The sequence below is a fragment of the Phoxinus phoxinus genome (assembly GCF_949152265.1).
Source record: "Phoxinus phoxinus genome assembly, chromosome: 5".
Taxonomy (NCBI): Eukaryota; Metazoa; Chordata; class Actinopteri; order Cypriniformes; family Leuciscidae; genus Phoxinus; species Phoxinus phoxinus.
This window is the reverse complement of record NC_136880.1, coordinates 32,060,324-32,084,019: the sequence shown is the minus strand read 5'-3', so window position 1 is coordinate 32,084,019 and position 23,696 is coordinate 32,060,324. Positions and strand designations below refer to the sequence as shown.

Below are 23,696 nucleotides of genomic sequence, written 5' to 3'. Positions count from 1 at the left end.
TTTCTTAAAGATCATGTGACACTGGCTGTCACCACAGAATTTTTTTTTAAATTACACTTTAAAATATATTTAAGTAGAATACAGTAAATGTAAATTTTAGTAATATTTCACAATATTACTTTTTACTGTTTTAAATAAATGTAGCCTTAGTGAACATTAAAGACTTCTTTCAAAAACATGAAATCTTACAGAATACTTTTGATGTTTGTACATAAAATCAAATACATGTGTTTAGGTTTCAAGTTTCAAACCAAATCGCATTATGAGACTATCCTCAGCATCTTTCAGCCCAGGACACCCCCTTCTGTATCTGCTCAGACATTACAGAGCCCATTAAATATCCACTTAAACAGAGAAAGCCGAAGAGCTCTTCCATTAACTGTGCTTCTTAATGTACATTACAAAGCAGACTTCATAAAAGTCGTCTTTTTAACTCCCTTGCTGCATCTCGGGGATATATTAAGTGAATAAATTAAAAACCTCCCAAGACCGAGAATATTAAACATTTGGAAACTATTTATTGAACATTTATAACCAAATATCTGTTAAATACATCATTTATTCTTATTCTTTATGCCTGAATGACAAAGAATAGCAATATTTACACTTTGTATATGGAATGTTGCATGACACTTTAAGGCGCAAAGTCTTTTGGCTTTCATTTGATTGGAACAACAGTGAAAGAAAAAGGTAACGAAAAGTGAAAAATCATGATTATTCAGCTAAGAGTAAATGAACATGTCTTGAACTCCTCATTTCAAGTTCCTACAAATTAGGCAAAAGTTTATAAATTAGACTTTCAAAAGACAAAAATCTTTGTATATTACACAAAACTGGCTCCACACTCCCGCACACATCACAGCTGTGTCTCCTAGGCGACGGTTTTGAAGGTCTGCAGTATCAAGTTAGTTTGGTGGATAAGCCTGTTGGCACTGATAAAGACGTTTATTGCCCTGCGGACGAGAAAGAGAAAAGTCAGTGCTCGGGACATCAAATGACCCATCATTTTCATTGAGAAATGCACTTTCATAGAAGATCTGTAAAACAGATGTCTGCTTGAAACATGAGCACTGCACTTTGAAAAAACATCCATCACTGTCTGCTTGCTTACTTACTTTCCATCTTTGAAGTATGTTTTCAGCGTATCACTGAAGCTTTTGGAGTACTTCACAAACTCCTTCTTTTGGTGTTCAAGTGCCTGGGAAAAAAAAAAAAGTCTCAATATTAGATTTCATCTGAGTTAAAAAAAATAAATAAAAAAATAAAAAGTAATCCAAGTATGATAATATCTGAATTTTCACCAAGTTGAGCTCAATTGACAGCATTTGTGGCAACTTTCAAGACAACCTTCATTATCTTTATAAATTTTTTTTGGATGGTTTAAAAGCTTATAATTTTATAAAACCATTTACCGGTACATTCATTTTTCTGTTAAAACTTGTGTATTTGAGATGTTGTGCAGAATTTTTACGGTCATTTAAAGGTTTTAGCCATTTTAGCCATTTAAAAGTCCTAAAATTAGACAACTTTTCACAGAAAAGGTTAGCAAGTATTTTTACACATTACAGCTGCACGATTTTGGTTAAAATTAAGAATTGCGATTTTTTTTTTGTTGTTTAAAATAGATCTCACAATTCTTAATAGACAACTAAACAAAGTAACAATTTATTACAGATTCTGACAAAATGTTAATATTTTATTTTATCTTGTTTTTTGTTTTGTTTTTTTTAACTGGTTTGAATGAATGATTTGATGCCTCACTCAAAGACTTCACTTGTTTTTCATTACTGGATGAATCAGCATTTTTGAACGAATCTCTTGAAAGATTCAATGACAAATACATATTTTAACAGTAACTTGTCGCCACCTACTGGCTTAACAATGTAATTGATACAATCTTTATTTGAAGCATCAAGTTACTTTCAAACGGTGATTTACTCTGTAGACATCAGTTTTTATATACTAACAATAAACGTTTATCCCAGTACTAATAATTAAAATTTATTGTAAGAATAATGATACTGTGTGGTTGAAAAGACTGAGGCTGTTTCATACCTATACATGACAACCCTGGGTCAGTCTCTCTGGGTCAGCGGCAGCGCCAACACAGGTTTGAATGTTCTGCTGTGATCAGACTTGTCAAAGATTTTTTGTCATAGCCGAAACGTTGTCATTAAGGGTGTTTGAGTTGATATTGCGATCTTTTAACGATTAATAGTGCAGCTCTACATTGTATCTAATGGAAAGAAAGTTCTGGTCACTGTTCTAGTGCCTAATAAACTTACATATTGTTTATAGCTTGTGGCTATACTATTGAAACTTTTACAAATTTGCCACATTCCCTTACATTGTAAGAGTTTTTTTTTTAAGACTTATTTTGTTGTAGAGCTGCACTGTTAATCGTTAAAAGATTGTGATCTCAATTGGGCAATGTCTATTAAACCTTTAACAAGTCTGATCACAGCAGAACATTCAAATCTGCGCTGGTGCCGTTGCTGACATAAAGAAAGCAGTACCAAACAGCTTCACAAACAGTCTTTTCAACCACACAGTATCATTATTCTTACAATAAATTTTAATTATTAGTACTGGGATAAAAGTTTATAGTTAGGATATAAAAACTGATGTCTACAGTAGTGTTCAAAATAGAGTAAATCACCTTTTGAAAGTAACTTGTCACTCCAAATAAGGATTGTATCAATTACCAGTGGCGAGTCGGAGACAAGTGACTGTTAAAAAATGTATGTGTCATTGAATCATTCAAAAATGCTGATTCATCTAGTAAAGAAATAAGTCTTTATGAGCAAGTAAATTCAAATTAAATATTTTTAAACATACTGCAGCAATTAACATTTTGTCAGAACCACTAGTAAATAATGTTTTCTTGTTTAGTTGATTAAGAATTGTGGGAGAAAAACAATAGTGATTCTCAATTTATCCAGAATTGTGCAGCTCTGCAATCAACATTACGAGCTGTGAGTTGAGCTTAACTTGTATCAAACTCAAAATATCTCTTAAAAAACATCCCAACTTGCTTGTGCAACAGCATTCCTGAGAAAGAAGAAATACTTACCCTGCGATTCTGATACTGATATTTCTTAAACACATTGTTGACTGTGTCCAGCAGCTCCTTTATAGCACTGGCGATGTCTCTGTGGAAATCAGCGAGAGGTCAGGAGTGATGAATACATTTATGAACAGTGAAGCACTGACTCAGCAGTCAGGCAGTGGAGAATGGCAAGATAATAGAGGCGAGGCCCATTAAAATGTCTACAAATCTTTCCCGTTTGAACATCTCCTGAGGTCTATGTATCCATGTTATTGTCAGCTATGCGAGATTGCTTAGTCGATTAATTGCTGGCTGATTGCTTGATTAAAACTAAACCACTAGACTTTATGCAAGGATATAAAGAGGGGAAAATCTATAGGCTCCAAATGATTTCGACTGCCGTTATTGCGTGACCATTACTCTAGTATGTAGTAAGTAAGTTCAACATAAGTAGTCATTTAGCGGTCCTCTTTTATCCCAAATGACTTACAGGATGCTTAATACTAGGACAATCCCCCTGGAGCGACTGGAGGTTAAGGGTCATGCTGATTACTGGGCCAGGGGCCGGTTGCACCAGTTGTACATAAGTATTGACATAAAGGGGCACTAAGTTACAACTTACGCACTGCTAAATACTTTTGCATTGCACCAATGCACTTAAATGAAACAGAACTCTACGTACAAACTAAATATTTACAGAAACCTTGACCACGAGTAACAGTTAGAATAAGGCAGCAGACCGACTGAATTGCATCCATAAGCTAGTTTACCAGACAGACATGTCAATGTTGACATCTACACTTGCTTACATTTTAAGAAAGAGAACATTATGTGAATAAATTACTTTGTTAATGGCTCTTCAACACAAACATATGTGCATCATTCCATGTAGTCAAATAAATTACATTTATTTATTATTATGACAGTTTCTGGGTGTTCTTTACATGATTAGGTCGTATGTTTGAATGGGAAATATTTTTTATTGTTAATTATGTGAGGCAAAAGAGGTTAGAATCAAGGATACACTGAAATTCACTGCATTTCAACTGCTATTGAATCATTGATGGTGTGTAAATGCAGCTATGCATAAAGGCCGTAACACAAAGCCTATGTCAAAAAACTAGCGGCGATGAAAGCTGACAGTGTTGTCGCCTTGTGTTGACGCGTCTGGGTCAAATAGCTGCGATTAAACACACCGCAAAGACCGCAGCCGACTGCCAACTAATGTCTACATCATCAGGTATCAGTCAATATTTGTCCTTCAAAAAGAGAAACCGAAACTAGGACTGCAGATATACATACCGTAAACAAAGCAGTGCTTGCTTACCATTTTAAATGTCAATTATGTTGATCATTTTCTCGTGCTCTATTGTCGTGTAACTCGACTAAAGCCGACGTGGAGCACACAGCAAAAAACTAGCCCGACAGACGCTTGCCGACCGAATGGAATAAACGGTGCAACAGAATAACGTAGAGTTAGTAACAAACCAGCTAGTAGTTACTAAGCTTCTAGTGTGGACTTTAGGTTCCAGTAAGAACTTACAAATGGCTGGTGCAACCATATCCAGATCTTTAACACTATGCCATCAAGGTTAAAGGGATAGTTCAACCAAAAATGAAAATACTGTCATCATTTACTCACCTTCGTGTCATTCCAAACCTATAAGACTTTCCTTCATCTTCAGAACACAAATGAAGAAATTTTGAATGCTAGCTTTCTGTCCCTCCGTCGACAGATACACAACTACCATTTTGACATTTCAAAAAGTTAATAAAGAGATCGTAAAACTAATCCAAATGAATCGTGCGGTTTAGTCCAAATATTCTGAAGAGACTGGATCGCTTTGTATGATCAACAGATTGAATTTAGGCTTTTATTAACATAATAAAAAAGTAAATAAGTAAATAATGAGTTTATTTATTGAGTAAATAATGACAGAATTTTCATTTTTTGGGTGAACTAACCCTTTAAGACAAGGGACAGGATCCTCACTTTATGGTCTGTAGGAAGCGCACTCTGTCGTTGATCTCGTCTGGGATTTTACTCAGGATATGTTTGAGGGCTCGTGCTTTCTCGTTCAGGTCCTGGAATTCCTGCTCTGGTCTTTCAATCATATACTCTGTGAAATATGAGTCAGACACAAACCGTCTTAGGTTCAGATACTAAAACAGGTGCACTTTGATATTTACTGGAAAAACAAAGAGACTTTGATGATGGCCAATCATAACTTGTATTATGTTGAGCGTTACTGCAGGAAAGATCCAGAAATAGGGATTGTACTAGAGGCAAATGACTTTCTTACCTTCCACATCATCTGCAGCCATGCGCAGTAGTGACTCTGTGAAGTTGATCTCCACGTTCTTCTTCTCCAGGATCTTCATGATGATATCCTGAGTGAGCCCTGGGTTCTCTTTCTCTGCCTTTAGAGGGTGGCATTGATTAAAGAGCATTAAACTCACGTTAGTAAACCTCACATTATGTAAAACAAAAAACAAATACATCATCACAAGGCTCAGATGAAATAGATAATATGTAAAAAAAAAAAAATACTGTACTATCGGCATCTGCCAGCTGATAAATGGACACTTTCAAGAAGTCTTACTTTGATAAATGCTGCCCTCAATGTCTGTGCCGCTGACAGGTTTATCGTCTCCAACTGTCATAATATAGAAGTCAAAATCTGACCAGCATTTCATATTCACATACTTTATGATAATACATCAACTGCTGAAAGTTACACTACTGTACTGTTTGGGGTCAGTAAGATTTTTCTAAAAGTAATTTATACTTTATTCAGCAAGGACACATTCAATTGATCAAAAGTGACAGTAAAGACATGTATAAAGTCCATTCAAATATAATGTTAATTTCAAATAAGTGCTGTTGTTTTTTGTGTTTTTTTTTTTTTTACAATCCTATTCATCAAAGAACCATGAGGGATGGGGGGCCTGGGGTTATTTTTTAGATTATTACATACTTGATAATATAAAATTGTATCTTGATCACCAAATCAACATATTAGAATGATTCCTGAAGGATCATGTGACACTGAGGACTATGAAGTAATGATGCTTAAAATATAGCTTTGCCACAACAGGAATAAATTACATGTAAAAAATGAATTAAAATAGAAAACTACAATAATATTTCACAATATGCTCTTTTCATTGTATTTATTTATCAAATAATTGCCGCCTTTCAAAAACAATCAATCTTACCGACCCAAAACATTTTTTTTTTTACAGTTAGATAAATGAAGTAAAAATAATTTAAAAAAAACATAATAATATAACACAATATAACAGCATGCTTTTTTTTGTGGCCAACAAACACTGCATGTTGGCTTATACTGAAGTGTAAATGTAAATACCTCATTGAAGACGGGGTACATGACTGCATATAATGTCATAGAGACTATTGAATTTGTCTCAGCTTCATTCTTCATCTCTTCCATTGTCATCCTCAATGGAGGCCCACCACAGGTAAAAATGGGCTGCACCACAGTTCTCTCAAGCGCACTACAACATTTGGAAGGAATATACTGGATTAATGGATATGTTCCAAGAATTTATTCCCAAATAATAACAATCAATAGTACTTTACAAATGTTCAAGAAAAAGAGACCAGGGCAATTGTAACACCCTTAAACTAAACAAGAAATGCAAATGCATAACAGTTAACTTACTTATTGGAATCTCGTTGAAATCACTATTATAATAAAGTCATTCTCAATGTGAATATTTTAATGGCATTAATAGTGTCACATAATGCTTTAAATCAAACGATAGCAGGCAGATATATATCAAATATTTATGGATGGGGGGGGGGGGGGGGGGTACTGTTATGGTCTTCCTCTAATAATTAAACTTCACACGTGACAGCAGAGCCTCACCTACAGCACATAATATCGACGTTATCTGACACAATCTAACGTTAGTCATCTTATTATTAGTCAAGTAAACAGCCTAGAAAGCCGATGCTAATGAAACTATGGTTAATTGCATATCTATTGTAATGGACCGGTTAGCAGGTTATGTAGCAAATGTTTTCTAGGCTCTTTATTATTGAACTGTCCCTCGGGATAATATCGATTCAGTTTGGTTGTTTTTAAACCGTCAAAGCCAAATCTAACAGACCTCATTCTGGATTTTAGAATTAGCAGCCTAGCTTTGATAGCAAGAGAGTAGCCGGCTTGCTATCAAAGTTAGCAGACAGAGCTGCTCATCTCGACGTCTGTAGACCTATAATATGATCACAACAGTGTCGACTGAAATACCTGCTCTCGTCTTCGCCAGCACGTCCCACAGCGGAGAAGTAAGTACTAAAGACTTCCAAGACGCTAAGCTAGAAAAAATGTAGCTGTGTTTGTTTTCAACTTCGGAAGTCGGAAGTTTTCTGCGTGAGCTGTGAGAAAAGTGACGACTTCCGTCTCCTCCTGACCAACCAGACTGCCCGATCTATGGGCGTTTAAGCTTTTCCTCATATTTTATTTTGAATGTAATGTAAAATATTGTTTAAAATATTTTTCTTTTTTAACAATAAACATACAGGAATTGATCTGTATAAAAATACAGATATATAATAATTATATAGGCAGAAGAGGAGTAAAAACAAAAGGTGAACATGACCAAAAGAACCACACTAATCATAATAAAATACACACACACACACACACACTATATTAATTAAAAAAATATATTTGCTATTTATCTAAATTTATAAGTAATTTTCTTTTCACATATACAAATTTATTAAGGTTCCTACTGAGCAGCATAAAAATTCCATATAATTTTAAATGATAATAATAGAATACAGAGCTCATGTATAGCTTTAATATTTAATAATATTCTTATGCTTGACAGATAAAGTCCAGATGTGCACAATCTCAGATGAAAGGAATATGCAAGACAAAAAGTACAAATAGTAAAAAGCAACCTTTGAAAAGCATAAACAAATTTACAGTTTGTAGTATTGTAAATGTACAAACTGTAAATGTACAATACCCCCCCCCCCACTACTTCTTTGATGTAACTTCTATCTCTTACTAGTAATAATAATAATACATTTTATTTGCAATGCGCTTTTCTTAAACCCAAAGCGCGTACTACATTACTACTAAGTAAAAGATAACTGAAGATTAATTTGAACACATTTATTTTAACCCATATTTAAAACAAAATATATATATAAAAAAATCTCAAGTACAGAACTGAGGGAATATTTAAAAATAAATAATAATTGCCTATAAGAAATCATTGAAATATTCTCTGACATATGGAATGTTCACCAGGGTGCCAGTTCATATCGCCTTGGTAAGATCAAGCTTTGATTATTTATAAATGCTGAACAAATCCTTGTACTTGAAAGTACAAGGCACTTGCACAAGTAGTCACTTAAAAAAAAAAAGTGATCACAGTTGTTGCACTTCAGTTTTCTGCCAGTGGAAAGCCATTCAGTAGACACTAGAAGCAGTCATGTTCACATCTCATGCTTTTGATTGCTTTCCTTAAGGCCTTCTTCATCCTCTTTTTATCACTGTTTCATGGAAGCTCTCCTGCTTGGCATCGGTTTCTGCTTCTGGGTTTTCATTCAGTTTATTAAGGCCCTGAAACAATTAATTATTTTATGACATTTAAAATCTATTTAGCCTGTCTAACGTTATAGTGCATGTACATTCTGAATACATTGTTATGCATTGCAAGTACTAAGTTGAAATTCTTTCACTCACTAATTGATTGATAGGAAAATACTTCTAAAGCATTTGGCTGACCCGTGCTCCATTACGCTCACTGTAGGGATCTTCTTCTCTCTCTTGCTCCTCTGCTCTCTTCTGTCTGTCATGCACTGAGTCATCAAGAGTCTAATGGATGTTGCAGTGGGGATGATGGGAACAAGTCATTTTTCATGTACCATTTTGTATCAGTTCCTCAGCACACCAGTCCATCAATGCCTGTATTCCCTCACCTCATCCTCTACATCGTCCTCATATTGCTCATCCGGCTGGTCCTTTTGCGGCTCTGGATTGCCTGCCACCTATTGATATAGTGCATCAGTAATCTGCTTATCATTCCATACCAGTGGGTTTACTTCTTCTGCTGGCAAGTGGCAACTACTAACAGCAACTTTGTCAACAGGTTTACAGTTTTTATTTATTTATATATATATATATATATATATATATATATATATATAAATTATATGATATTAAAAATAAAGCATTACAACTAAAATCAACATGTACAATATGAAAATGGATGGTAATTTTAAGATTTGCTAAAAGTTATTTATAAGTGTGTGTTAGTTAGATGACGGCAAAGTTAATCTAAATGTAAAAATATAAATGATACAAACTTCCATTCTAAAGTTTGTGGTCGGTAAGATTTTTTTTATGTTTTTGAAATAGATGTTCACTCATGTTCACCAAGGCTGCCTTTAAAATACAGCTATACAAACAGTAATATTATTACAATATCAAATAACTCTTCTATGTTTTCTTAAACGTAATTTATTCCTGTGATGGCAAAGAGTCATCATTACTCCAGTCTTCAGTCACATGATCCTTCAGAAATCATGCAAAGCATTTCTTATTATTATCATCAATGTTGAAAACAGTTGTGCTGTCTAATATTTTTGTGGAAAGCCTGATAGGTCTTTTCAGGATTCTTTGTTGAATAGAAAGTTCAAAATAACAAATATTTTTTTTTCTATTAAATATAATTTTTTTGTAACAATGTAAAAGTCTTTACTGTCAATTTTGATCCTTGCTGAATAAAAGTATTTCTTTAATTCCTTAAAAACATATATCTCTAAGTCCCTAAAATACTTTATTCCATGAACAATTGAAGACGAGCTTGTCTATACCCTTCTTGTAAACTCACCACAAGCTGCTCATCCACTTCAGGCCTGATCTTGTTCGCATTGGTCTTGTACTCAGTTTCTTCTTCTGCCTCTTCAAATTCATCTTCGTTCTGGTTGTTGGCCTCATTCTCAATGTTCATGTTTTTTTCTCCTAGGTCCTGTTCAAAGGAGCCATTTTAAGAGAGAATAAGTCATTAATAGAAATCTTAAACTGCAAATTATGTAATTTCATGTGATAAAACTTTAAAGATAATTTTTTGCACTTCAAAGTCAAATATTTGAGCTTTTCAAGAAATAATACAGAGAAAGTACAGCCATAGTGTTTCCACCACACTGCAGCCTTGATGCTATTGAATAATTCATTTACGACTCTGCATGCAATTTGTCTACATTCATGCAGTGTGTAAGTGGTCAAAATCTGTTTTTTTTCTGCATGTGACACAGATCTAATTTCTGCACAGCATCAACACATTGATCTTTTTAAATCTGATTTGGGCCACTTTAATGTCCGATCATGCAATTCTTACTGTAAAGACACTCAGGCAGTGCAGAGGAAAATTTGCAAATGCAGATCCAAAAAAGACATTACTGTATACATAATAACGCACACACTGCATTATCATACACACCTTGTTATGCTTTTGAGTGTCCTCTACATCTTTTGCATCTTCTCGTCTAGCCATAACATGATGGGATTGGACAGCATTTCCTGTATTTCAAGAGAAATCAAAACTAGCAACATACTGTATGTCTATATATATATATATAAATACTTTAATGGGTTATTAATTGTTGTTTTTGTTTTCCAATCTCAGCTATACAACTGCAACTTGGTTGCACTTTAGATTTTTTTTTTTGTGCTAGAACCCATAGCTTCATAAAATACAGCAGTATCAGAAAAGGCCAATACCTGCCACAAAAAATATCCTTCCTTACCAGCAATAACTGTATCCAAAGCCTCAAAGTGTACTTTGGTTCTGTGAAGTGGCTCTGTCTGTGTCTGTTTCTCTGGGCTTTGGCTTAGCGTGTTGCGAGGGTTAATGCCCAGCTCTTCTGGGTTTGATAAGGAATGTTCCAGCACTGCCTTTCCCCCCTTATCCTCTCCTCCTCTATCCTTTGATGTGCTTCTCTCCTCTTTCTTGCCGTTTCCCTCAGCAAAAATATCAATTTTCCGAGGCTGCTTCATTGCCACTTTGGTCGCATTGTTATTTTCAATCTCCAACACACCTTGAGGGGATAACCCTTTTCCATTTTTCTCATATCCTTCCACCTGTAAAGGAGAAACATCCGTATGACCAAAGTGTGGTGTGGCCTGATGATAAGACACTTGCATTAGCCACAGTCACACATTTACATTATTAAGTTACATGAGTCATCTCATCCTGAAGTTGACAAACTAGCCCAAATGGCCTTTGAATATATACTTCAGCTGCAGTAGGAAGTGAGAATAATTTCAAAAAAGGATTAAGACTTAATCCATTTGTGACCTGAGAGTGTGAACAGCACACATTCATGTCAACAGTAGACTACTCCATAGCCTTTCTTAAAAATAAAAGGAAAGAAAAGCCAAATAATGAATGAGGGAGTCTTTTAACGTTGTATGTTGCATTTCCATCTGTACCTGAATGGGCATATTTGCCAGCTCCTCATTTAGGCGTTCTACTGTCTCCAGAATATAGCTGTGGGTGCGCTCAGTATAGCAAATTTATCAATTTTTGCTGCTTGGCCTGCACTGGAGGCTTTATTACGATTCTCTTTTAATCGCATCAGCTCTTCCACCTGAAGCTTCATTCAAATATTGAATTAAGATGGAATTAAACATTTCTGATGTGATACTTTGTGATGCATGGACTGGGTAATGAAAGTTAAATAGTATGAGACCTGACGCTACGAGAGAAAGATGCTAACTCAGCAGTAAAGAGATAATTCAAAACGTAAATTAAATAAACTACCCCGGAGAAAATGTACTGAATTTATAATGCAAGATAACCGCATGTTATATATTCTAACCTTCATAAATAATTTTAATAAAAGATTTTTCCCGGTTTCATTTGAGAATGAATATTTTTTTTCATATTACATGATGCTACTGAAGAGATAATACCTGCAATGTAAGGTGAGGAAGAGTAATTTAAATGTTAGAATGTGGCACATTATATCCAGTCAGACATAATGTCAGTATTAAAATGTTAATGGCATGCAAACATTCATCACTCACACAGGGTCAACTGTCAGGGAGGAAACACATCTGTAGTATTTACAGCTTGAACCTGTGGCCTGAGGCATAGAAAAAGATGAACCATAATATGAGACTTCAGACATGCACAAAGACATTGCTAGACAGGAGCATCAAATCTGTCTGCACATTTCATCCGCTGTCTTTGTAGGGTGAGATGGCATACAATGAGATGAGAACATTAGTAGGTTCAAAGGTTTAGGCTCAGTAATATATATATATTATATATTTTTTTTTAATACAGCTAGGATGCATTACATTGATTGTGACAGTGACAGTGAAGACTTTTTCATTGTTACAAAAACATCAAATAAATGCTCAATAATGGATGGATTGAAAATAAATTCAATCCATCAAAGAATCCCGAAAAATGTATCACTGTTTCCACAAAAATATTAGGCTGTTTCAACATAAATAATAAAAAATGTTTCTTGAGCAGCAAATCAGCATATTAGAATGATTTCTGAAGGATCACGTGACACTGAAGACTCTAGTAATGACTGCTAAAAATTCAGCTGCCATCACAGGAATTTTTAAAAAAAATACATCAAAAAAGAAAACTGTAATTTTAAATTTTTATATTTCCTAATATAATATAAGCAGCAGCGTAGCAGATCAAGACCAAACATATCAACATTCTCATATCCATTACCATGCCAAAGTTGTCATGACAGAACTTTTATTGCTTTCTTACATTAATAGCAAACATTAAGTGTTAAGAATTAGTATTAGGAAAGCCATTATTTTGGAATGCAATTTCAAAATACAATTGTTCTTTTATATGCCGATTGTTCTTGTATTTGTTTAAAGCATTGCAGCATGCAGTAGCAGAATGATGTACTTCAAGCAATATATCTAGAATAGGTTCTGGCAAACTTATAGTAGTAGTCATGACTCTGTGTTACCTGAGCTGCAACAAGTGCATTTTTATGGTCTTCTAATGTGAGCGTGAGATGATCTTTTGAAGCTTGCAGGTTCTTGTGCTGTTCCTGAAATGGTGAATGGTGTAATTTCAATATGTCCATCTTGAATATTTGGAGTAGTACACACAGAAATATAATTTTTTGGTCTTGATGACAATTTGTAGAGCAAGCTAATTTGCCATGGGTTCCCTCTGGAATTAAAGGGATCCTATTATGCCCTTTTACAAAGTCTTGATTTTGTGTTTGGCTGTACTAGAATATGTTATCATGCTTGATTGGTCAAAAAACACATTATTTTAAAGATATTTTACATTATTACAGCACCTCTCTCCCCAGTCTGGCTCGAACACGCAGATTTCAATAAAGCCCCTCCTTCCAAAATACGAAATGTGCTGTGATTGGTTAGCTGGCCTAGTGTGTTGTGATTGGCAACGCTTAACGCGTGTTCGGGAAAATCCATAACTGTGAGTTCTTCTCTAGTGTAAATATGAATAAGGATAGCATCAATTTCAAACCATTTCGAGTCCAATTCAGACCCTGACAATGTTATTGAACAAGAGGATTTCACAGGATGTTTCAGAGTGGTATGTTTTTTTGTAATTTTCTCATACATTATAGATACGTTGTTATCCACCATTTACGGTAATTGTGATATTTGTTGGAAAAATAAGGTAATAAAAACAGTTATCGATCACAAAACCATGGCTAATTTTCCTAAGGGGCGGTGAACCGTCTTACAAAAACAAGAGCTTACAAAATCAACAGAAAACAAGCTGTTCTCTATAAAATGTGGAGCACACAGATAAATGTTCAGGAACAGTGTTTAAAATAAATGAACTACAAGTTCGTAACCACAACTGTCTTCTCTAATGCAGCTCAACCAGGCCTTGTCTCGTTTTTTTGCGTATTCCGTGGGCGCTGATTATTTAAATGAGTAACATCGTGACTTCATCAGATCCGGAAAAAGCGTGTTGTAGTCCAAACAAGCCGGTCGTTGTACTTCTTGAAAAGGGGAATCTGTTAAATAAAATATCTCCCTTTGGAGTGGACTTTGAGCTTTGTAACCTTTGCAGATCTTTTTTATGCTCAAACAGCAACATTACACACTAACTAAAGTTGAAAAAGTGGAATAGCATAATAGGACCCCTTTAAGGTCTAGAACTACAAACTGAATAGCAATATTATTTATGCAAATTCAAGCTCCCTTTAAACCATAATCACATGTATCCCAGAATCCTTTGTAGTTTCTCTGACCTGCACGTCAAGTAACTGTGTGTAGATGTCCTGATGAGCTTTCCGCAGCTGTCTGTTCTCCTCGCGAAGGTTGTACACATTCTCTAGAAGTAGCAAAACAGGTGATGAAAGACTCTACAAAATGTGTATGGTCAGGTCAGGTGCATTTTATATGGATGGAAATGGATTTGGTCTGAGTCTTAAATCTGATGACTCTGAATACATCTACAAGAATAAGAGTAGCACTCTGGCTTACCTTTCAGTCTGGATATTTCAACCTCCTTCTCTCTCTGCAGGATGTCTATTTCCAGCCTGTGCTCATCCAGCACACGTTCATGATCCTGCCCTTGATTCTGGTGCTTCTCTTGAAGTTCATAGTATTGCATCTTTAAGTCTTCATGCTGGGACTGATTAGTTGTATGCAAAAGAAGTCGATATCCAAAGAAGAATTATTCCGTTAATTATTCCATAACTGGAATTACAGAATTACTTTTTAAGAACTCCCATTATGAATGTCATCTCACCTTCAGTATTTGGTGCTCTGTCTGCAGAGCATTCAGTCGATAGGTTGAATCTTGCTGTTAGGTCGAACAAAACTGCAAGTTATTATGCATCCACGATAGCTGAAACGGCTCTTTCAGCTCTATCATGTTTACACATCATTTAGCAATCAAAACACCATTCGCTTTAAATTACCTTTTCTTTGTTGAGGACCTTCTGTGATTCCCGCTTAAACACAAGGAAATTTATGATGTATTGACAATCAATAAAGGCTTTTAAAAACAAACATGAAGCACACTGCATTCAGCACAACCTGGACTCATTATCATTCATTATCTATCATCATCATTATCAAATCGCATACAGATTAAGTGGCTTGTGTAAATCAGGAAATCAATTATTGTGCAAATGAACAGGACATTACCCTCCTCAGCCTTCTTATGCTCGAGTCTCTCTTTCTGGAGGGATTTTTCTAGTTTAGAATGATGCTCATATACCACTGAAAAGAGAGAGAAAATATTTTTTTATTAACATAAACATTTTTTTTTTGCATTGTGATATTATTAATCAAGTTATTTTACTCCTTAACCATCACTGTAATGCAAAAAACTCATTTTCAATTGTGAAACATGAAAAATAAGGAACAATTAACGAGTTATACATCATATTAGCATTATTGAACTGCCTTTAATTAAATACAGTAAAACTGTATTTCTAATAGATTAATAAAAAATAATGAGAGAACTTTAGAGGGTTAAAGTGGCCTGAAGTGTCCTGCAAATAATTTCCCAATGTACAATATATTTCATTATTGTTTTGTTTTTTGCTGAAATGTGATCTGGACATTTCTTGACAGGTTTCATGACATTCACCAGATATATTATGAACACTGTAATCTGGCACAGAGAGGTGAAAATCCTCAGTGTAGTGTTATCCAATGTTTGTCAAAGGACTCCATTCAAAAGCTTAAGAGTCAGAAAGCATTGCCAGCAAATGAAAGCTAATAAGTATTCTCAAGGAATGTTGTTCACATGAAAATATTGATGCTGTTCTGATGCGTGCCATCTACTCCATTATAATGTGCCAACTATTATGATTGGATAAGATAAATGAACAAACAGGCCAACACATTTTGAATAGAAATCTCCGGAGGCATGCAGCACATATCTCAAAACAATCATGTAAGCCCTAATCAGACATCTAATACACAGTGCCTTCACTGTAGGATCTTTTCATTAATTTTCTACCTTGCAGCTGCGCAGAAAGTGACTCTTGATGCTGCTGGTACTTCAAAGCCGTCGCCTCAGTCTTTTTCAGCTCTTTATGCATCTCATATGAGACCATGAAGGCGCACAACGTCCCGCAAACGAAGATGAGAAGTAGGAAAGACTGAAATATTCTTCTCTGTCGTCTCGAGCAAATTCCTTTCCCCATCTTTTCCTCCTCTTCTTGAGTAGACAGTAAAGACTATGTGCCATCCGATTCTTCAGTAACGTTTATGTTTAGGAGAGCCACAATGATCCGTCTGTTTATTTTTTCCCCTTGCGATGCTGTGCCTTTAATGGACGCACAGTTACTTTCTCGTATACCCGACTTTTTAAGTTAGCTCTAATTATAGGCTACTTATCCCTGAAGGAAAAAAGTCCGACTAATGCCTATGAATTGGCTTTTTCAAAACTTTCATACGTGTCATTCAGATAACACTGTCATTACAGTCAGTTTGTTCTCGTCAACTCCTCCCTTTTGAGCACAGTGCCACCCAGAGGCTATAGTGCGCACACCTACAACATTTACACAGGTCCGAAGACAACACAATGTAACTATTTTAGAGACCGAACGATGATGTATTTCTGGCTGCAACAAATTAATTAAATTAAATTAAACGAGTACATGAAATTCAGATGAAAAGCTTCCATGGATGGTAGGCTATATATAAACTGAAACAAGGGTATCTGCTGAGACCAGTTTTGTCATTTAACTTTTAACATGTTTGCAAATCAAACCAGATGTTTGTCACATTGGCTGTTACATCATCAGCATCTTTCTTTGATATATGTCTGAGTTGTGCAGCTGTGAAATTGATAATCTAGCGATGGATAGTGCTTTGCAGTCCTTTGTTTGTCTCATGGGCTGATCCCGACTGTAGGCTACTGGATGTTGAGGAACAAGTGGGACTGGGGTCAGGAGGAAAAGCCCACTCCACAGAGAAGGGTTCAGGAGTAAGGAGCTTTTAAAAGGCTGACCCGCCGACCCGCCAGGCGCACTGTAAATAGACGAGAGCTATGGGTGCCATCTATTGCAAAAATAGTTGAGTCTTTTCTCTTTAGCAGCAGTATTTCCAGGTCTGATGCATCTCTTTCCATTTCCTGCTGTTATCTGGGATCATGAGAGGATGTCGATTAGAGCAGTCAGATGTAAAGTTCCCACAGCTTACTTTTTACTCTTAGCCTACCTGTGAAGTTCATGAGCTCAAAACCTCATACTAACACTACAACTTTACAGGTGTGTGAAAATAAAATCTAGATATAAATTAAAACAGAATTACAACTCACTGTAACTAAATCACTAGTAGCATCATCTACCTATTATTGTCACACAGATCCTGAAAATGTCTGTGGGATGAATTTTATTATTCATAATGTTATATTTTATTATTTCAGGTGTTTATTGTTTCAGAGTACATTATGCAGGTAAATTGCAATTATCTTGCAGCGCTTCTGGGTTGTACACATAGGGTTGTACATCAGCACGTAGGCTCACCATTGACCGACGCTGGTCATGTGTGTGTGATGCGTGAGCCTACGTGCTGACGTACAACACAGAAGCATTGCGCTCGCTTACACTACGAACCGCTACGAACTCACTCAGAGGCCCACAGTGAAGAAAATTAATAGTTGAATAAAGTCGTTAATTATTATAATTACATTTTTTTGCGCACAAAAAGTATTCACATCGCTTGATAAATGTCACTGTAGTCACTTGGACTGTTTTAAACATTATCTTTAGAAACTTTATGGGCCGGCAAGTTTCGATCCCATAGAAGCCATGGAGGAGTGATCCATGAGGGTGAGTAATTACTGACATGTTTTTTTATTTTTGGGTGAACTAATCCTTTGAAGACTTTCAATATATAACATAATATAATACAATATATGTAGATATTCAACTGTGAGTCAAGCCCTTTAGAAAAGATCTTTACCTCACTGCTTTATGGACAAATGGCTTTGTGGCCTTTTCACAAACTGTGATGATGCTTTCCCACAGCTTAACATTGGAATTCTTTCAAAGTGTTTAATTTTATTTTCATAAAAAAACTAACTCTGTATTCTTACATTGGCATTAAATTACAGAAAACCAGTTAACACTGCTGTGAGGGGTTTTAAAACAGCCGAGAGAACGACATCTTTGAATTTTACATCTTTCTCTCCTCTGGCCAACGCAACCAGTTTCTCCATATATATTTTTTTCTATTTTGGAAAGTCATAAAAACACAATGCATTGTTTATTTTGCTATTGGGGAAAATGTGTATGCAAAAATTATGTTTGTCAGTTTCCATCGTAGTTTACAACTATGACAACTTCTGCTTCTAAAAACCCGGAAATGTGAAATATGTCCATGCAGCAGCTTTTTCCATTGATATCAAATTTTTACATGAAAACCTACAATTATTCTGGTACAATGATTAAACAATAAAGTTTACACATAGGATTTGAAAAAAATTATGTTATTTTTTTAACTTAATTTTAAAAAAGGGGCCAGAACTAGGAAAAGCACCCCAATGAAACATGAAAGATTCTTTTTAATAAGCACATCCATCCTAAGTTGTGTTTTGCTGACTAGAATAGGATTATTTGTTGGGAATACTTTATATTTATAATATGTAAAGATAGGCTACAACAGTTTTGCATTCATAACTGAAATTCATCATACTTTGAACGGTAAATCACCAAATAATTTTGAGCTCTATAACATTGTTTGAGATACATGTTAACCTCAAAAATATTTACTTTAAAACCTACTATACCATTGTCATGTTACAAAACCTTTTGAATCAATAGCAATGTTTTTGAACATAATTATAATGCAGAAACATTTATACACGTATTGATACATTTGCATCAACTTTTTATATAAACAGTAATTTATATTGATGTGTTAGGCCTTCATACTGGTGAAACATTGCCTCTAGGTTGACAGGGCAAAGTTAGGTCAACATAAAGGGCTCTGACCTTATACCTCACACACCACTGGAAAATACTGCTCATTGTAACAATCATTACACATACACATGTGGGTGTCATTTCAGAGTTACTGTCTCTGGTTTAAGCACACGCCTTGTTTGGGTTCATTTTATATGTGTGGTCAGACTGGACCAACTGGCAATAGTCATATTGGAGCAACACCTATATGCAGCAATGAGACAGACAAACATTGTAAATTACTAAACTACAAGAGCAGGAACATCTGTTTCGAATTATTGGTGAACAGTGTAAACAACAGTCATGTCCAGCATGGTGCTGTAAATAAATCCAGACTTGCCCCACCTTAAGTCATTAAAATGTAAATGTGGTACAACAGAGAAGCAGTTCTGCTATTTGTAGTCCATTAAATTATGCTCACTGAGCCACACCGCTAGAATTTATTAGCTTTTTACTTATTTAACTGATTTATTTACATGTTAATGCAATTTACTCTTTAATGTACTAAAATAAATAAAAAGAATACACAATATTAAACCTTTTTAATTGGCTTTGCGTACAATGTTTTAGTCAAAAAAGGATCCTCTCAAGAGTTCACCCAAAAATGACAATTCTATCATCATACACCTTCATGATGTCTTTCTGAAGCACAAAAGAAGATGTTTTGAAGACTTTTTCAGCTGTTTTTGATATAGGCTACCAGTCCGTTGCACCTAATTGATTTTCATCAAAATAAATGAGAAATTGCTCAAAATATCTTCTTTTGTGCTCCGCAGAACAAGGAATGACATGAGGGTGAGTGCTTTTTATTTGGAATGAAAAATAAGATAATAACAAAATCATTGATGATATACAATATAATATACAACATGTTGTGATGAATATTGGTGCAGTCTCAGTTGATATATTGAGCGCCACCATGTGGAATGATCTCTGAAACACCCCATCCAATCACATTCCCGCGCCCATCACAGGATCCGTCGTGATTGGCGTACTCTTTAATCCTCTCTGCGTCCAGCACATGGTCCCACATGTTAACCCCTGTCATTTTCCCAGTGAAGGCAACCGATGAGTCCAGATCTCTGTAGATACCCGACCGGCTGCGCTCTTGCCCGAGCAGAAAGAACCCGTCACTGGAAAATACGTTCCCCTCGGCTACTCCAGGCTCTCTGGCAACGTTCTCTCCATTCACCCATAAAGTGGCCAGCCCCTGCTCTGAGCTCCAAGCTGCACAGAAGTGTCCCCACTGCCCATCTGTTACTACACTGTGAGCTTCCACTAGATGGGTCTCACCGCCCACCGTGAGGAGCACCGAGCGCCTTGCCAAGAAAAGCTGGAGCTCTTGAGGTTTTTTCTTGGTTCCGTAAGAGAAAAGCACTGTTTTATTTAGAGACTGGGTCACTTTGGCCCACAGACAGATGGTGAATGATTGTAGGGACATGGACATGGAGGGTGTTACTTCTGCAAAGATGTGTTTGGAGCGCATTGGGAATAATAGAGCCATTTCACAGCCTTAAAAAAAGAGAATGAGAGTTAGCATAAAATTCAAGATGAATTATTGCATTAAATCAGCATCCTAATACTGACAGATATTTGCGAAGTATTTATTTATTATTTCTCAGGGCCACAGAAATTATATATTACAAATTAGGCTAAATATAGGCAACACTACTGGACCGTTATGCGTGCTATGTGTATAACATGTATAAGGGTTTCCACAAATATATTAAGCTGCAAAAACTGTTCAAAAAAACAAATTCAACATTGATAATAATAAGAAATGTTTCTTCAGCACTAAATCAGCATAGAATGATTTCTGAAGAATCTTGTGAAACTGAAGATTAGAGTAATGGCTGCTGAAAATTCAGCTTTTTTATCACAATCATTTAAAAAAAATATATATATTAAATTAGAAAACAGTCATTTTAAATTGCAATAATATTTTACAATATTTTTACTGTATTTGTCTGTCTGCCCTGTCTGTTCCCTATGCCCTAAACCAAATTGCCCTTTGCAGATTAGCAAAGTGTATTACATTAAAATAATAAACAGTGAAATAATCATGAATTTGTTTTCGTATGGTTGAAACATCTACCTGAGGGCAGATAGCGGTGTGCCGTTGCTCTTTGGAAAAGGGCTAGCTGGGCATGTACCCTTTGGAGATCTACAGCGGTGGCCATTAGCGCTCTCTCCAGTTTCCCGCTATCTGCATTGCTTGCTTCTTGTTCCTTTGGATAAGCGGAGAATGACTTCATGGCCACTTGTCCCAGACCTGCTCCTAGCACTGAGTTGCTCTCCAGTTTGGTGAGGCGGGAGGCCTGGTTCCTGCTGACTTGAATGAGCTGCTGCAACGTCTCATTGTTTTGGGCTTGATACATATCTGCAACCTTTCTGAGCTGGTCCATGGCTTGGTTCAGATTGCGGTTCATCTGTTCACTTATACATTTGCAGGTGTTTTCTGAAGCTTGGACGCACGCTTTGTTGTTGTTAAGCTTATGGAGCTCCTTCCATATAGTGTCCATCTCTGCCTTAACCATGTCTTCAGTCTGCTGCATGAGCATGTCTTGCTTCATCTGAGAGTCCTCCAGCATGATGAAAAGTTTGTCCCAGCGTGAGAGGTCTTGAGGCGGACAGGGAATTTGCGTTGGTCCAGCTGTAAAAAACAAAAAAACAAGTATGCTTTTTACTGCTCTGTGTTTGTGTATCTGACCGAAAATGTACTAACATCATGTAATAATTCTAAACAAAATTTACTTTTATTTAAATAAATTTGTTGTCTTTTTTCCTTTATATAGGGCTCAAGAATTAAAAGCAGCTTTGCTGGTTCCTCAGCACCTAACTTAAATAACAGAGACAAGTTCTCTGAAAATGAATAACCTTATACTGATAAGCATCCCCTGGTTAATAAGTTCAAGCTCCAGGCTTGGGTTTGCAGGAGAGAGCGTCAGTGGAAAGGTATGTAAATGTCAAATGTCATGAAACCTGCCGACACTTTTGCTTTTTTAAAAGCTATGGGTCGTGACTCGTGACACATGCTTTCATATCACTGCAGATAAATTATTCAAATACATTTGGGTTGTTGACATAAAACAATTTTAGAATGTTGCCATATCATGTGGTGTGATACACAACAGTATTACAACTATTACAACTAACAGTACACAACTATTAACAACAGTATTTTGCTACATAATTTGATAGGTTATATGGAATATTTGTGGTTTAATTTTAAATTGGAACTCTGTAAGATCATTAAAACTTGTGAAAAGCAAAAATGTTTAAAATCCACTACATGAAATATTTGTACTTTTAATATTAAGTTGTCACACTTCAAGACCATTTAAAATGGATGGGTGGAGGCAAAAATGTGAAAAGAAAATTAACAAGAAATTATGACCATATTTAACACCAAATGTAGCCTTTATACATGATCAATATTAACTTATATTATCATATCACGTGTGTGAGTGTGTGTGTGTGTGTGTGTTTGTTCACCCATTTCCTCAATATTTCTGTCAGTTTAATTTTAAAGTAATGTGCCATGCTGTCGGTTATTTTAAGAAGTCAAATGAGAATCTAAACTTCAGTACAAAATAACATTTATAAATAAAAATGAAGAGACTTCTGGAATAAATAAAAAAACTTACTTTGCAGGCGGTCACCATTGGAGATTTCGTTATAGTAGGAATCAGAGTACTCCTCTCCATAATCATAACCAAACACATTCCCACTCAAAAAGCAGGGCAGGCAGAGGGCCAACACGGCCCCGGGCGCATACATTCTGATGTTAATGCTGGTGTGTATGTTAGTCTGTCTCTGCATGTAATCAGATTATTTTGAAGTAAATCAGATGTTCCACAGCCACTAAGATCCCTTGTGGGGTTTTTTCTTTTTTCTTTCCCGTGTTGTAACTCAGTCACCGTGCCTCATGTGCCTGGAAGCCCACTGAGTGTGCATGAGTCTGAGCAAGCTCTTTTAAACAGCACTCAGAGCAGGGCTGTCACACTGTGAGTAATGCTTTGTTGGAGGTGGGCAGCATATGTGATGTATTCAAATGTCTCAGTCTCTACCGCTGTTTGGGCAAGAAATTGTCATGGGGGTGTGGAAAGGAAAATAGGAAAGGGGTTGGGTCTCCCCAAATGAGAATTCTGCCTCAAGTCAAGGTAAAAGGATAGAGAGATTCAGACAAAAAGGATGATTGATGTTATGGGAGTAGCTATAATTACTCCAGAGGGAGCTCTCATTGTCCATGACAGTGAAACCAGCAATAAGAAAGATATGAATCGAGAAGTTAACTAGATAACATTACGAGTTAACTATTCGATTCTTTCTTATTGCTGTTCAAAACAGTGCCAGTTCCACTTTTGACTCCTGCAGAACCACTTTTGAAACCTGCAGAACCATGTGCAGAAATAGGATTCTTAAGAATATTGCAACTCTCCATACAATGAAGATCAGTGGGGTCCAAAACAACAAACAACATGAGACATGTTTGTGTTGCACAGATGAAAGAAAGCCATACAGGTTTGGAACAACTATAGAGGGTTTGTAAATGATGAATAAATGACAGAATGTTCATTTTTGGGTAAACTATTCTTTTCATATTCTGAAGTTTCAGCTCTGAATATTAACAGGTTGTGTAAATATTAACTGTGGGTGAGCATCATTAGAGCATCAACTCTTTGCTGATTGAAG

At 35.8% G+C, this 23,696-nt stretch overlaps 3 protein-coding genes across 5 annotated transcripts; all 3 read right to left on the bottom strand.

Moving 5' to 3' along the window:
* Positions 1-494: 494 nt before the first annotated feature.
* On the bottom strand, positions 495-7,511 carry pdcd10b (programmed cell death 10b). The gene is made up of 8 exons (XM_079613760.1): positions 7,327-7,511; positions 6,421-6,568; positions 5,653-5,706; positions 5,353-5,470; positions 5,043-5,169; positions 3,074-3,152; positions 1,116-1,198; positions 495-953 (listed from the first exon to the last, which is right to left on the bottom strand). The coding sequence occupies exons 2-8, from the start codon at positions 6,508-6,510 to the stop codon at positions 872-874; spliced, it is 633 nt and encodes a 210-aa protein (XP_079469886.1). The 5' UTR covers positions 6,511-6,568; positions 7,327-7,511; the 3' UTR covers positions 495-871.
* Positions 7,512-8,064: 553 nt separating this feature from the next.
* Positions 8,065-16,529, bottom strand: golim4b (golgi integral membrane protein 4b). 3 transcript variants are annotated; one of them, XM_079612180.1, is made up of 13 exons: positions 16,049-16,529; positions 15,226-15,300; positions 14,997-15,046; positions 14,825-14,878; positions 14,557-14,707; positions 14,322-14,404; positions 13,050-13,133; positions 10,845-11,178; positions 10,538-10,617; positions 9,929-10,066; positions 9,015-9,083; positions 8,779-8,910; positions 8,065-8,655 (listed from the first exon to the last, which is right to left on the bottom strand). In XM_079612180.1, exons 1-12 carry the CDS (start codon positions 16,233-16,235, stop codon positions 8,803-8,805), a joined length of 1,413 nt encoding a protein of 470 aa, XP_079468306.1. In that variant the 5' UTR covers positions 16,236-16,529; the 3' UTR covers positions 8,065-8,655; positions 8,779-8,802. The 3 variants fall into 3 exon arrangements, with proteins under 3 accessions (XP_079468306.1, XP_079468305.1, XP_079468307.1); XM_079612179.1 differs by having other exon boundaries at positions 8,821-8,910; XM_079612181.1 differs by lacking the exon at positions 8,779-8,910.
* A 3,274-nt stretch (positions 16,530-19,803) lies between these two features.
* Positions 19,804-23,049, bottom strand: ptx3b (pentraxin 3, long b). Its single transcript, XM_079613306.1, has 3 exons — positions 22,649-23,049; positions 21,097-21,654; positions 19,804-20,513 (listed from the first exon to the last, which is right to left on the bottom strand). Exons 1-3 carry the CDS (start codon positions 22,821-22,823, stop codon positions 19,897-19,899), a joined length of 1,350 nt encoding a protein of 449 aa, XP_079469432.1. The 5' UTR covers positions 22,824-23,049; the 3' UTR covers positions 19,804-19,896.
* Positions 23,050-23,696: the final 647 nt, after the last annotated feature.

Coding starts and splice junctions, on each gene's coding strand:
- pdcd10b (XM_079613760.1), bottom strand. CDS start 6,510: ATGACAATGGAAGAGATGAAGAATGAAGCTGAGACAAATTCAATAGTC. Junction 3,153..5,042: donor CGCTTCCTACAGACCATAAA/GTGAGGATCCTG, acceptor TGATTTCCACAG/AGACATCGCCAGTGCTATAA. Junction 954..1,115: donor ACATACTTCAAAGATGGAAA/GTAAGTAAGCAA, acceptor TCTCGTCCGCAG/GGCAATAAACGTCTTTATCA.
- golim4b (XM_079612179.1), bottom strand. CDS start 16,235: ATGGGGAAAGGAATTTGCTCGAGACGACAGAGAAGAATATTTCAGTCT. Junction 14,405..14,556: donor TGAAATATCCAGACTGAAAG/GTAAGCCAGAGT, acceptor TGCTACTTCTAG/AGAATGTGTACAACCTTCGC. Junction 13,134..14,321: donor CACAGTTACTTGACGTGCAG/GTCAGAGAAACT, acceptor TCACCATTTCAG/GAACAGCACAAGAACCTGCA.
- ptx3b (XM_079613306.1), bottom strand. CDS start 22,823: ATGCAGAGACAGACTAACATACACACCAGCATTAACATCAGAATGTAT. Junction 21,655..22,648: donor CAATGGTGACCGCCTGCAAA/GTAAGTTTTTTT, acceptor TGTTTTTTACAG/CTGGACCAACGCAAATTCCC. Junction 20,514..21,096: donor ACACCGCTATCTGCCCTCAG/GTAGATGTTTCA, acceptor TCTTTTTTTAAG/GCTGTGAAATGGCTCTATTA.